At 43.1% G+C, this 12,787-nt stretch overlaps 1 protein-coding gene across 3 annotated transcripts in view; it reads left to right on the top strand.

The window, feature by feature from the left end:
• Positions 1 to 12,630, top strand: part of ARHGAP26 (Rho GTPase activating protein 26) — a 443,705-nt gene extending 431,075 nt beyond the window's left edge. For all 3 annotated transcript variants that reach the window (XM_044225350.1, XM_044225370.1, XM_044225360.1), the window contains one exon: positions 6,741 to 12,630. In XM_044225350.1, the coding sequence (XP_044081285.1) occupies positions 6,741 to 6,829 (89 nt within the window). In that variant the 3' untranslated portion in view covers positions 6,830 to 12,630. The remainder of the gene's footprint in view (positions 1 to 6,740) is intronic.
• Positions 12,631 to 12,787: the final 157 nt, after the last annotated feature.

Below are 12,787 nucleotides of genomic sequence, written 5' to 3'. Positions count from 1 at the left end.
ACTGCTCCTGTGGGCCAGGGACTGTCATGTTCCTATCAGCTATTCCCTGTGACTGCACAAAGGACCCCTGATCTTAGGGGCAAACTTGGTCTAAACTCTCAAAAGGTATGTGTATGTGTGTGTATCTTGTTTGTGACTCCTTTTTTCAAGGGCAACCCTCTTCCTTCCCCGCCCCAAACAACTTTCTTGAGATACCCACATACCATACAGTTTACCCATTTAAAATGTACAATTCTATGGTTTTCAGTATATTCAGAGTTGTGCAACCATTACTGCTATCTAATTCCAGAATATCTTCATCACCCCCAACAGTGCCCCTTAACAGCCATGCTCCATTTACCCCCAGTCCTCCCCCATTTAGCCAGGACACCACTCCTCTACTTTCTGTCATTATTAATTTGCCTGCCCTGGGTATTTCATATAAATGGACTTACACAGTGTGTGGTCTTTGTGACTGGCTCTTTCCACCTAGCATAGTATTTTCAAGGTTCATCCCTGTTGGAGTGTACATCAGCACTTCTTTCCTTTCTGTTGCTAGGTAGTCTTCCCTTGTGTGGATATACCACATTTTATTTATCCACTCATCAGTTAGTGGCATTTTGATTATTTCTACTTTTTGGCTGTGAGGAGCAATGTGGCTGTAACCATGCACGTACAGATTTTTGTGAGACACCTTTCAGATTTCTTGGTGATAGACCTGGGCGAGGGCGGAGGTACTACTGGATCCCACAGAAACTCAATTAAAGAGTTGAAGGAGCTGCCAGACTCTTCTACAGAGAGGTTGCTTCCCACCTTTTTAAGTCTCCTTTTTGAAGCAGCTTAAGTAGGTAACCAAAGAGGAAGGAAAAGAAACCTAGGTGATTTTGAACTGCCAAGTCCTTTCCTTCCCTACGGGGTGCTCTGCCTAGCACATCCTGGGACTACATGCACCACACAATTTGGTCATCATTGTAAATCCTATAATGATAAAGGAGAGCGGGAAAGAGGTTTGGTTTAAGAGTCAGAGACCTTATCCATGCCTTCCTGTGATCTCTGGGAGTCATGGCAGAGGTCATTGACATCAGCTTGTTTTTAACCAGGAATGCCCTTTCACATTCCCTGAGGAGCAAAAGACAAAATGAAACCCCAAAGAAAACACCTCTCAGTGTTGACTGAGCTGCAGCTAAAGAAGGATCTGACAAAATGTGAATCCACTTTTTAAAGATTTACTTATTTATTTTATTTACTTATTTTATACTTATATATATTTATTTTATATAAATATTTTATATAAATATTATATTTTATAATATATTTATTTTATACTATATATATATTTACTTATTTTATTTACTTAGTTATTTATTTTAGAGAGAGAACAAGAGAGCATGCATGATGGGGGGGGGCGCGGGGGAATGGGGACATTCAGAGAAAGAGAATCCCAAGCAAGCAGACTCCCCATTGAGCAAGGAGCCTGCTGCCAGGCTTGATCCCGGGATGGACCCTGAGATCACAACCTGAGATGAAACCAAAAGTCAACCAAAAGATGCTGAACTGACTGAGCTATCCAGGCACCCCATGAATACGCTTTTTTGCGGTGATTCCTAGAAAATGCTACACATACCCCATTTCCCCCCTCCCTTCACCTCTGTTGGAGAAATCAGGCATTACGGGAGAAAAAGCTGTTAGCATGTTAGGCAGGGACATCATATCCCTTGTTCTCTCCCTTGCTAGTTTGTTTCTGGAGACATCAGGTAAGAGCTGTTTAAGTTGGATGCTCTGTAGCTGTGAGATTAAATCATCAGACCAATAGGAAGAAGGTTTCTTAATGACAGGCTTCAAGAGTTAGAGTTCCTGTGTGTTGTCTTTTTCAGGATCAGGAAGAATGAATAAGGAGGAAGAAGGAGGGGCACCCTGAGGGGAAACTCTGTTATTTCGCAATGATTAATCAACAAGCCTTTGGATTCCAGGGGCCTGTGCTGTGAATCTGAGGTGGCTGCTCAGTCAGCTTTTGGACTTTGTGCAGGGAGGAATGGGTGTGCAATACTCGGAAATAACTCCACTGTCAGCCCTTGCCAGTCTACTAGGAAATAGCCCATTTCACCAGGAGCACCTCAGATAGTAACTGGAAAGAGAAATAAGTTGTGTTCTCAGGAACATTAGTCATTTTATAGCAATGTGATTAGTGGTACCTGGAAAATTCACATGGTAGTCACTAAAATTGGGTTCTTGGGATACTTCCCTCAAGATTTGAGGTGGGCTGGATCCATTCATTGCCAGGGTATGGGGTACTGCATGAGTGTAAGATCGGGCTGCACTGGGTTTCCGCAATAGAGAACACCCTCCCAGGGGACCACTGAGCTACTCCACCGGTGGGGTTTTGGAGGGAGGTCCTCATTGAAGTCTTTTGGACTCCACAGCTGTCTCTACTGCCAAATCCAAACACAAACCCAAGCCGCCTCCATCTCTTACCCAGGTGTTTCCACCAGCTACCTATATAGTTGTCACGTCAACTCTTGTCCCCATAACCCATTCTCTGTGCAGCAGCCAGAGTGATGTTTGGAAATCACACCATGTTATTCTGTTTCACATACTTCTGGCCTCTTGTTCCTCCCACAGTTATTGGTGGGTGCCTCCACAGACCAGCTCCTAACCCCTGGCCCTTCCCTTCCTCACTCGATACACTGCAGCCTCACAGGCCTTCCCTGTGTTCTCAGTTACAGTCCGCAAACTATGACTTGCCAAATCCAGCTCACTGACTGTTTTTGTAAATGAAATTTTATTGGAGCTTAGCTACCCATGCCTCTTTGTCTACGTATTACCTATAGATCTACAATGGCACAGTTGAGAAGAGACATACATTTACAATCTGGCTCTTTGAGAAAAATTTGCAGACCACTGTTCTGAAATCATACCAGGCATTCTGCCACCTTAGGACCTTTGCACTTGAATTATCTGCTGCCTTGCTAGGTCCTTTGGATCCTTTAGGTTTTAGCTTTTTTGAGCTCCTCTCCATACCTGCATCCCTATCCCAGTCTCTCTCTCTTCCCTCATCACTCCCTAAAATTATGTGCTTCTTTATTAATATATTGCCTTGATTCAAGAGCATAATCCTTCTGCTTGCTCAGTACTGTGTCCAGGGTTCCCTAGCACAGTGTCTGGCACAGGGTAAGTGCTTAATAAATGCTTGTTAAATGAGTATATGTATTCAGCTACACAAGAGTTTTTGCCTCTTCCAGCCAGTGCTGCTTCCTTTTGGAGCAGTCAGCCATTAGAGATCCTAGCCACATGCTTGCTGCTTGTCCACAGTGAGAGAAGGAAAGGAGAGAGCATGAGTTGTGTGTGCAGGGGTGTAGGGAGTGTGTATGGCTGGAGCTGAGAGAAAGTGGTTGGCAGAAAGCACATCCATGTCAGCAGCAGCTTATATTAGATGCTTGCTGGGCTGGAGAGCTGCCTGGACAACTCAAGGAAACACTCCGTGTGTTTATATAGCACATTGGACATTGGTGCAGTTCAGAAAGTTGGACATTGGCTGAGTTGAGCTCAACAAGTACTTATGAGCATTACTGACATCCAAAGCACTGGGCTAGGCAAAAGCTATAGTGGTTAGACCACAGCCTCTTTGGTCAGATGCCCTGGGTTCAGATCCACCTCCATCCCCCGTCAGCTGTGTAATATTGGGCAAGATGCTTAAACTCTCTGAGCCTCAGTTTCTCATCAGTAAAATGAGGATAACAGCAGAATCAACTCCACAGTCATTCTGAAGATGAAAGGAGTTGGTACAGGCAAAGCATTAGCAAAAAGCCACCACTTGGCATGTACATATATATGTATATGTGCGTTCTTAGTATATGCATATGTATCATTCTTATCCCCCTATAAAGATCACATTCTCTGGTTGAATATAAGTGCAGTGGTTTGTAAAAGGGCATGGTCTCTGGAGTCAAACAAGCTGGGTTCAAACACTAGTTCTACCATTGTGATCCTGCTATACAAATTAATTTATGTTTCTGAGCCTTAATTTTCTCATCTGTAAAGTACAGATAGTAAAATGCAAGCTAGGATCTTTAGGATCAAATAAACTGATGTATGTCTAAAGCTCTCAGTCCATTGGCTCCTTCCCAGGCACTGTTAGCTTCTGTCATAATTCGCCAGGCAGAGGGGAGTCACTGGGTGAGACAGTACAGACTAAGTGTCCTTTAAAAAAAGGGGAAGCAAAGCTTAACACATTTAAACAATGTTAATAGGACCCATGAATAATGTACAGAATGTACCATGAGCATTCCAGGAGTTTGGAGAAAAGAGGGTACAGGTAGACCAGAATCCATGCCAGTATTTATGAAGGAAGTAGGGCTTCAGCTGAGCCATGAAGTGGGAGGACAGGAAACAAAAGACAACAGAAGCTGGGAGGACATCTGATGTTGCCTCCCTCCTCTAGCAGTGAATGAGAATTTGCATTTTCTTATTACCACCCTCGTTACAGAGGCATTTTGGCACAGAAAAGTCATAACCCTTACCTTTCTTTGCATGAGTTAAAAAGACAGATCCCTGGGCCTCCCTCTTAGAGATTGTGTTTTAACTGGCATACCTTAGGGTCCAAGACTGCAGTTTTAATAACCATCTAGGTGATTTGGGTGGTCTGCTACCATGCCTTGATGAACCCAGCTTGAAGACCCCCGTGAATCCCAGTCTAACCTGAAGGCTGCACTGTCCCCTGCCGTCTCCTGTGACACAGCTCCTGTTCTTCAATATGGAGGACCTCCTTTATCCCTTCTCACTCTTCCCTTACTCTGCAAATTCCATTTTTAATGTTTGTAGACATTACTACCTCAACACCTGAGATGTGTTTGAACAGCTGGCCAGGAAGGGAGAATGTCTGAAAGTGAGGGACTACGTTTATCTGGTGGAGTAACAATTCAACTAGGAGCTGTGCTGTAAAGTGGAAGGGGTCTTTTTTTGTTTTTATTTTGCTTGGTTGGTTGGTTATTCTTTCTAGGCCTTTTATTTTGGGGAGTGAGTTTGTTTGTTTGTTTTGGTTCTGAACATTTGAGGTTCCCCTAAGCTTGGGTGGGTATTGAGACCAGGCCATTACTGGGAGAGAGCCTTGTTGAGCAGTCCAAGTGACTGGTGAAATGATGCAGGATCCCCTGTTGACTAGCCCAGCTGTGTCGTGGCTCTCTGCTGATTGCTTTCTCCATGCTGGCCCCTGGAACTTCACAAGAACTCACTGACAGAGTACCAGTTTATAGGTACAGAAATTAAGTGATCTTAACATTGTAAGCTGGATGCCTGGGCAGAAGGCGGTGGTGTTTGGGTGCTAGTATCTTAGAGGCAGGTTGAGAGTTTCATCATTGGAGAGGACGGATTGCTTTTAAGTTGTGTTGTGTTCTTCCGTGGCACTTTTCTTCCAGACTCCTCCTTGTGTGGGCGTCATGAATCTGAAGTACCCTTACTATTTCTGGTTTATTCATGAAGCCTAGTGATACAAAATTATGCAAGCATTGTGGAGGCCAACTAATAGATGTTTGAGCTTGTCTTTTCCAGAAGAAGCTTTCAAGATTACATTGACGTTGATCTCCTATAAGCCTCAATGTGTGTCCTTTTGCTACTCCCCCATTGCTTCCTTTTGTTTCTACACTTGCTTCTTTCCCTAAAAACTGAAACTAGAGTTATATAGTAGCAATGGGGGCGGAAATGCTTTTCTAAAACAAGCTCAGGAAGTCACTTAATTAGCCTAGGAAGGGAATAAGAGAAAATTCATTCTTTCCAAACAACCTCAGAAAATTGGACTTTTCCTAACACACTAAGAGCAAATACGTTGCCGTTCCCATTAAGAGTGATCTGTATATGCCTAGTTTACAAGCATGAATATCCCCCCTCCCATATTTCCAGGTCCCATGATTCCTTCTCTTTTTCCTCCTGCTATTGAACTTTGCAGACTCAGCTGGATTTTATATAATCTTTACAATATCACTAATTTCCATGAAGATGGATTGTGATAGCACAGAAATGAGTGTATTTTTTTTTTTTTGGATATTGAAAAATCAAAGAACTGGAGATTTTGAAAGTTGTAAGAGAGAAAGGAAGAAGACAGCTTTCAGTATCGTATGTAGGAGGGAGGAAAATTCTAGAGAACAGCAAAGAAAACTAAGGGTATGTGTGGAACAGAGAGGGGGCTGTTCAAAGGCTATGCAAAAAAACCAAACAGAATTTGCAGGGAGATTGGAAGCAGAGGGTAAGGATTTAAAAGGAAGTGAAATTCATAATTAGATTAGTAAAATGCATGCTAGATAGCTTTAAAGATGAGTTCTTAGCATTCCTCCAAGGCACTCCACTGGGTACAAAGGCAGTCCTGGGTAGGTAGGTAGATGGATTGGGTGGATGGATGGATAGATGGATGGATGGTTAGATAAATTTATGGATGGAGCACTATAACTGACTTCTAACCTATAAAAGCAGAGATTTGTCACCTCTTTCTGGTTTAAACCAGCAACTTCAGAAAGTCTAGGAAACTCCTAAAATTCTGTGTAAAATTTCGAACGTCTTTGTTTCCTTTTCTGTTACAAAGAACATTTGGAGTACCTTTATTGAAAAACTTGTGTCCCACAAAAAGTTAAGAAGCCCTGGTTTAAACAAGTCCTGGAAATGTGGAATATAACAAGCGATTGCACTCATTTGTTCTCATGTGCACACACATCTGCCACCTGCCCTACCTGTAACATCTTCTCTTCTCGCTCTCTTTCTCCCCTCTTCCGGTACAGTTCATCCATCTCAGGAGCCTGGCTGGTTGGAGGGGACTCTCGACGGAAAGACTGGCCTCATACCTGAGAACTACGTGGAGTTCCTCTAACTGGTGACCCCAGCAGACCTGCTGAGCTTTCCATGGTGTCCATGACAACTGCTGATTCCAGTGTTGTAGGCCATTTCTCTTTGCCACTGAGAAATGCGGGGTGATTGACTAAGTTACCACCTGTCAACACGAATGTTTCTATGAACTCTGGTGTCACCCATCCCCATGATCATGTCAGCTGGCATGTGGTGATACTGCACAGAACAGAAGTAAATCAGCAGGGGAGGCCATTTGATTTCGATAATCAAGAGAAAGGCTTACGAAGTCGTTCCTCTCTTAGCTCCCTAAACAGGGAGCATTCATTTTGTTTCAATAGTCACCCAAATCCAAAAAAAGAAGTAAGAAAGATGTATGTAGTCTTCAAGAGCATGCAATGTAGCTAAGTCTAACGGGGCTGGGCATTGGCTCTGAGGCCCAGGCTGGGCCCGTTGCTTCTGTTTACAGTAGATACTCTCTCTACTCCATCTCTAAATACTTGAGACCCACAGTGCTACAGGCAGCTGGGTCTGTCTGGTTGCATGCAGGAGGGAGAGGGGTTACAGCACTGTTTACATAAGATGCAATCTCTCACCATCTCCAAACAGCCTTGGCCAAACATCAGCAGAATTCAGCTCAGTCCTCTCGTGCAAGGGAACACACCCCCACCCCCATGTCCCCCCTCCCAAGCTAGGAACTTCTTTGCCACCGAGAGCTGCCATCACCTCGTAACCATGGCAACCCAACCTACTCTGAAACCAAACCAAAAAAAAAAAACACTCTTTTTGCATGACATATTTTTTCTTCCCCCTTTTTGGTCGTTCTTTGAATGATTTGCCAACCACCTGAAGCAGAAGGTCAAGTAATTAGAGTGGTCTGCTTGGGGCAGACAGAATAGCAGCTGGGAACTCTTTCCTTTCTGGTGAATTTTAGCAGCATCAGGATATATTTGGAACAAACTCTAGTAACCTCTTGAGATTAAATTATATACAGGCTTAATACTTCTGCTCTTCCATGCAACTAGTGTTTGCTTTCTAGGGGGCAATGTGCTGCCTCCTCATGGGTGACATCCTCTCCTCCCCTCGACTTGTTCACTCATGGTCTCCCATTCCATGTCCCTTCTCCTGCCCTTGACTGCCTCTAGCCCCTCACTTACATTGGCGGTGCCCTGGCAGCTTTCAAGGATGATTCCCAGGCTAACTGTATGGCCTGTAGTTTTAAAAGACATATATGTTCACTGCCACTCAGAAAAAAGGGAATTGTTTCTCAGGCTTTTGAGGCACAAGACTTATATTGTAAGCCATTTTGATCCAGGAAAACACCAAAAGGTTGGGGCTTGGAAGGTGGTATGGGTACCTTCTAAGAAAGAGAATTTCCTGGTCCAGAAGGGGCTGGGTCTTGTGCAAGACTGCCAGGAGTGGGGAAGTTGGGTCTGGACATATCACAGTCACTTGGCCCTCAAAGGAACAGAGTTCCCAGTATCTTCCACTTTAGAATGTCCTTGCAAGAGTGACTCTGGGCAGACAGACTCCAAACTAATGATGGACTCTTAAGCTCCCCAGGAGCCCCTCGGGTTGGCAGCATCGCCCCAGAGTGTTTCCTGCTTCTGGAACTCCTCTTTAGGGAAGTTGAAAGAAGAAAAGAAAAACTTGAATTGTGTTGAATTACTGTATCTTTTACTTTTTTTTTTTTTTTTTTGGAAAAGATAAACTTGTAAATAGAGTGATTTGAAATATTATATGGTGAAGTTTTATATTTGATAATCTTTAATCTAGCACTCCACACATTTAAACTTTGATTGTTGAGTAGGTGTGTGTAAGAGGGAGAGAGAAGGCAAGGTTGAAGAGAGTCAGGGTCATCCCTTCTCTGGCCTTGAGGAAGGAGGACACATTTCTAGGGACTCTCTGCTGGCTCTTGTTGGTGGGCATGACACACTGTGGTATTCAGTGGTCTTTATCCACCTGTGTTTGAGCTTTTCTTGGGCTTTGAATTTGGAGAGAGAAAGAGCATTTTCAGGCAATGAATTTTTCGAAGAATTCTTGCTCAGTAGTAAGCTCAGGATTCAAATAAGTGGGGATAGGAGTTAGATTTTTTTTTTTTTCATTTTTCTTCTCAGGTGTATTTCTTGGTACCCCAAGATGTCAGGACAGAAGGCGACGGGGCTGTCGCATGTTCCTTATATCTTACTCCTCTGCATATCTTCCAAGGCTGTACACATGAGGCCGAGCTAATTTGTAAATGTTGTGTGTGTGTCTACATTCTAGGAAAAACTGGCTTCTTAGGATCTTGGGTCCTCAGTATGCTGCTGCTTTCCCTTTCTTCCCTTTCTTTTTCATCTCAAGTTTCGTATAACCCCAAAATAGAAGAAAAACTCCAAAAAGGATGTAGGCTGTGCTGTTGTTAGAGCTTTATAGATGACTTTAAGTTTAAAGGAGTTTGTCATTGTGATTCAGTTGATCAGCTCAAGGATTACCCAGCTATTATGCAAGAGTTCAACCAGCAGCAAGTGAGACACTACCCTACCAATTCAGAGAGCAAGAATTAAGACTGGATGAGGCCAAGATAGGACTCAGCAAAGCTATCACTAAAAACCCAAGAAAGAACACACCAACTGGCTACACTTACTCCCTGTAGACTTGGGACAGCTGCGGAACCTGTTCAGTGGGGCTTGCGGGGACAAGCATGGTCTGTGCTTTCTAAATGTCAGGAACCCCACATAATGTTGTTGTTGTTTTTAACACATTTGATGTTTTAAATTGTCACCTGCCTTACTGGAACCTTAACTAGAGCTAACATGGAGGAGCAGAAGGCCTAGGCCGTGATTTGGGAGCTCCTCACTGAAGCATAGCTGTCAACACTTGGCCCCAGCTTGACCACTTGGAAGCCTGTCCCTGCCTCTTCAGTTGGCTCTGATTTGAAGCCAGAGGGAAATGGAACTGCCGCCAACGCGAATTTTTAGGTAGACCCCTTCCCAGCCTCCCTGTGGCCATGCTGGGGCTGTGACAGATGGCTGCTCTGCTCCCTTTCCCCAGCCAGGCTCACCTCCTCCTCATTTGCTGCAGAACTGGAGATACCATTAAGAATATGAGCCAAGAAACAGGGAAGGAATTTGATGACCAAAAGGAGGCTTTACTCTCTTTACTGTCTATGCCCCTCTCCCATTCCTAATTCTGCTCAAATAGGGAACTTTGGGGCAGATTAGGAGAGTGAACAAGGTATCAGAATGGAGGACTGTGGACCAAGATCCCTGAGCTTTCCCAGGAACCTTGTGTTTCTTTTGTAAGGCACTTCGGTGATGCACACAGAGCCCGAATCTTTACTTGGGCATCATGATTCGTCTCACTCGTCCATCAGGTACTCAAAGAAGTCCATAGCTACAGAATTCCATGCTGTGAAAGATACTAGTTTCAAATCCCTGCCCCCAAATCCCTTGCTCAAGATATTCTCTTCTGTGTTCAAAAATCAATGTATAGGGACAGACCCTGTATAGCACAGCCTTCCTTAGTATCTTATAATTGGAGCCAGTTTCTCGCCTAGTGTTTTAATATTTCTGCAGCCAATATGCATTTACTTCTGTCAGACCAAACTGTCTTTTACAACGTAATTCTAGTTCATTCCCTTTTGCTGAGTGCTTTTTGAACAGAGAGGCAAACAGAAAGAAGCTAAGCAATCAAGCATTGGCAGGTTGGCATCAGCAGGACAGAGCCATGCTACTGACAAGACTATTTCAGGCATTCCCAGGACTCCACAGTTTGTGTGCCATGCCTGTAGCTCAGAGGGAAGTCCTTTTACGAACTGCGTCTCCTGACAACAGCAAGCCCAGTCACCCCAGAAGTTCTGTCTTGACTACAGAGACTGCAAAAACATCTATGGTTGAAGCATGGGGAGACAGAAATAACCAGCTAAAGGTAATTTGCTCCCCTATTCATGAGTCTTTATTGGTACCTTTCATCCTCTGGCTTCTGTCTCCAAAAGCAAGTCTAGACCAACAGTTTCATAGACAACAGGAGTCCCAGGTACAACAGTGGCCACCATGGCACTCAGAGTTTGCCCTAGTACAGAATATTTTATGAGTAACCATATTACTGCAGTAGGTAGCCAGCCTTGTAGAAACCAAATAACTACCTAACTTTAAAAGGAATGTCCCAGGTATTCTATCTCCAGAGTTATCTGTCATCTTTGGCAAACTTGACAGTAATCAATTACCTAGACAACCTTGCCCCACATGTCTTTTAAGGCAACTGGGTGTCCTCTCACACACCCTTAGCTGGTGTTTAAAAAATTCATCTCGCGTTCAAATGTGTTTGGCAGCCATGCTGATCAGCTGGGTGCTGAACCACTTCTCTGTAATTGTAGCATCAAAATGACAACAGCAGAGCAATGAACCTTGCACAATCCTACAGCATGCCTGAGACGAGACTCCCAACAAGTAATAATTAGCTTTTCTCCTTTCGCCGCCTACAGTACTTATCTAACTAAAGAACTTCCCAAAGCAGAGGGAGAGACCATATAGAGAATCCAGATGTCATTCAGAGCCACCAGCACTGGCTGAAATATGGTCTTCTGATGGAAGTGCTGTATTCTGGGGTGAAAAGGCTTGGATGTCAAGTAGTGCAGGGAGTGGAGAAAAAGAGAAAAGTGAACCACACTGAACTGGGCGGGGGGGTGCTGGTTAGGAGGAATAAATATAGTTCTTAATGGGGACTACAGAAAAAGTTCACAACTGATATTTTTATAAAAGTTTTAATAGCACTCTACAAATGAAAATGCCTTTCAAGGTAGAATGCTATAGTGACAAAAGCCTTGGGGTAGTCCTAGACACATATAAGAATAGCAATTACTATTACATGAAAATTCTTTTGAGTGTAATCAGAACCAGAGTATCGATAATCAAAAATGTCCAATTTCCCTGGAGCAGTCCTGGAGGGGTCAAGACATTCTACAAAGTTGTCCCTACAGACACCTAAGAGCAACTCCCTTGGGTATCCAGATGCCAGGATCACTCTGGTACCTGTGGAAAGAGGTTCATGTGGTGACTCTAAAGTGTCTGTGTTTTAGTGTGTGTTTATGCGCACACACATCTACATCAGTAAAGATACAGACACTCATGTAGATACCCACGGAAGCTGGCAGCCGCTGAGACTTGGCAGCCTATTAAGATTTCAGATTGGAGAACAAGAGAAACGAGAGGCTGTTGATTGTCAAAATGATCAAAGATGTAAATTAAGTGCCATTTTAAAACTTCATATTTATCAAATGGTTACTATCTACAGCTGTATTCCTTATTAACTTATTAAAAGTCGTGTAGGAAAACAGATCAAACTCATAAACCTTTAGTAGCTACTACTAGGCTAGTAGTCACAAGCACTCTAAAAGATATTTTGTCCATATTTTGGAGAAAAAAATATTTGCATGTTTATCTCCTAATTTAGGCTACCTTTGAGTATACTGTAAAGTGCTATGTGATAGATTATCAATAAAGTACTTAAAAATGGCACTTTAATTTTTTTAAACCATAAATTATGCACTGTTTTAAACTTCAGTATTGAATATTGACTGGTGTGTAGAATCCAATTCTGTAATTAAAAAGTAATTTGTGACTAGAATAGAACTTTTTCTCTGTTCTTAGTAAAATAGTCTTGCCATGTTGAGGCTGTTTTTTTTTTTAAATGTGCTTTTGCGTCACTAAGTGTATCTATAAGGAAAATCCAGTTTCTGTTGAGTGGCCTCTGAAACTCGGCTTTCTTTCATTTGCTTGGTTTATGTGACAATCCTTATGAAACGAGTGGAAGTATGATTTTTGAATTAAATGACTTTTCCATTTGGTGGCATGTTTGTTTCTTGAGTTTCTGATAAAGTTTTGACATGATGCCTATTTTCATATTCCTTCAAATAAGAGTTTAAAGACATGCTCACAGTTCCAGGTCTGGGTCCCTGTGGTCGCTGGTAACAACCGCAGTGCTGATTTTTGACCTGCTGTGG

The sequence above is a fragment of the Neovison vison genome, chromosome 1 (assembly GCF_020171115.1).
Source record: "Neovison vison isolate M4711 chromosome 1, ASM_NN_V1, whole genome shotgun sequence".
Classification (NCBI taxonomy): Eukaryota; Metazoa; Chordata; class Mammalia; order Carnivora; family Mustelidae; genus Neogale; species Neogale vison.
Note: the sequence above shows the minus strand (reverse complement) of the source record. Positions and strands in the feature narration are given on the sequence as shown.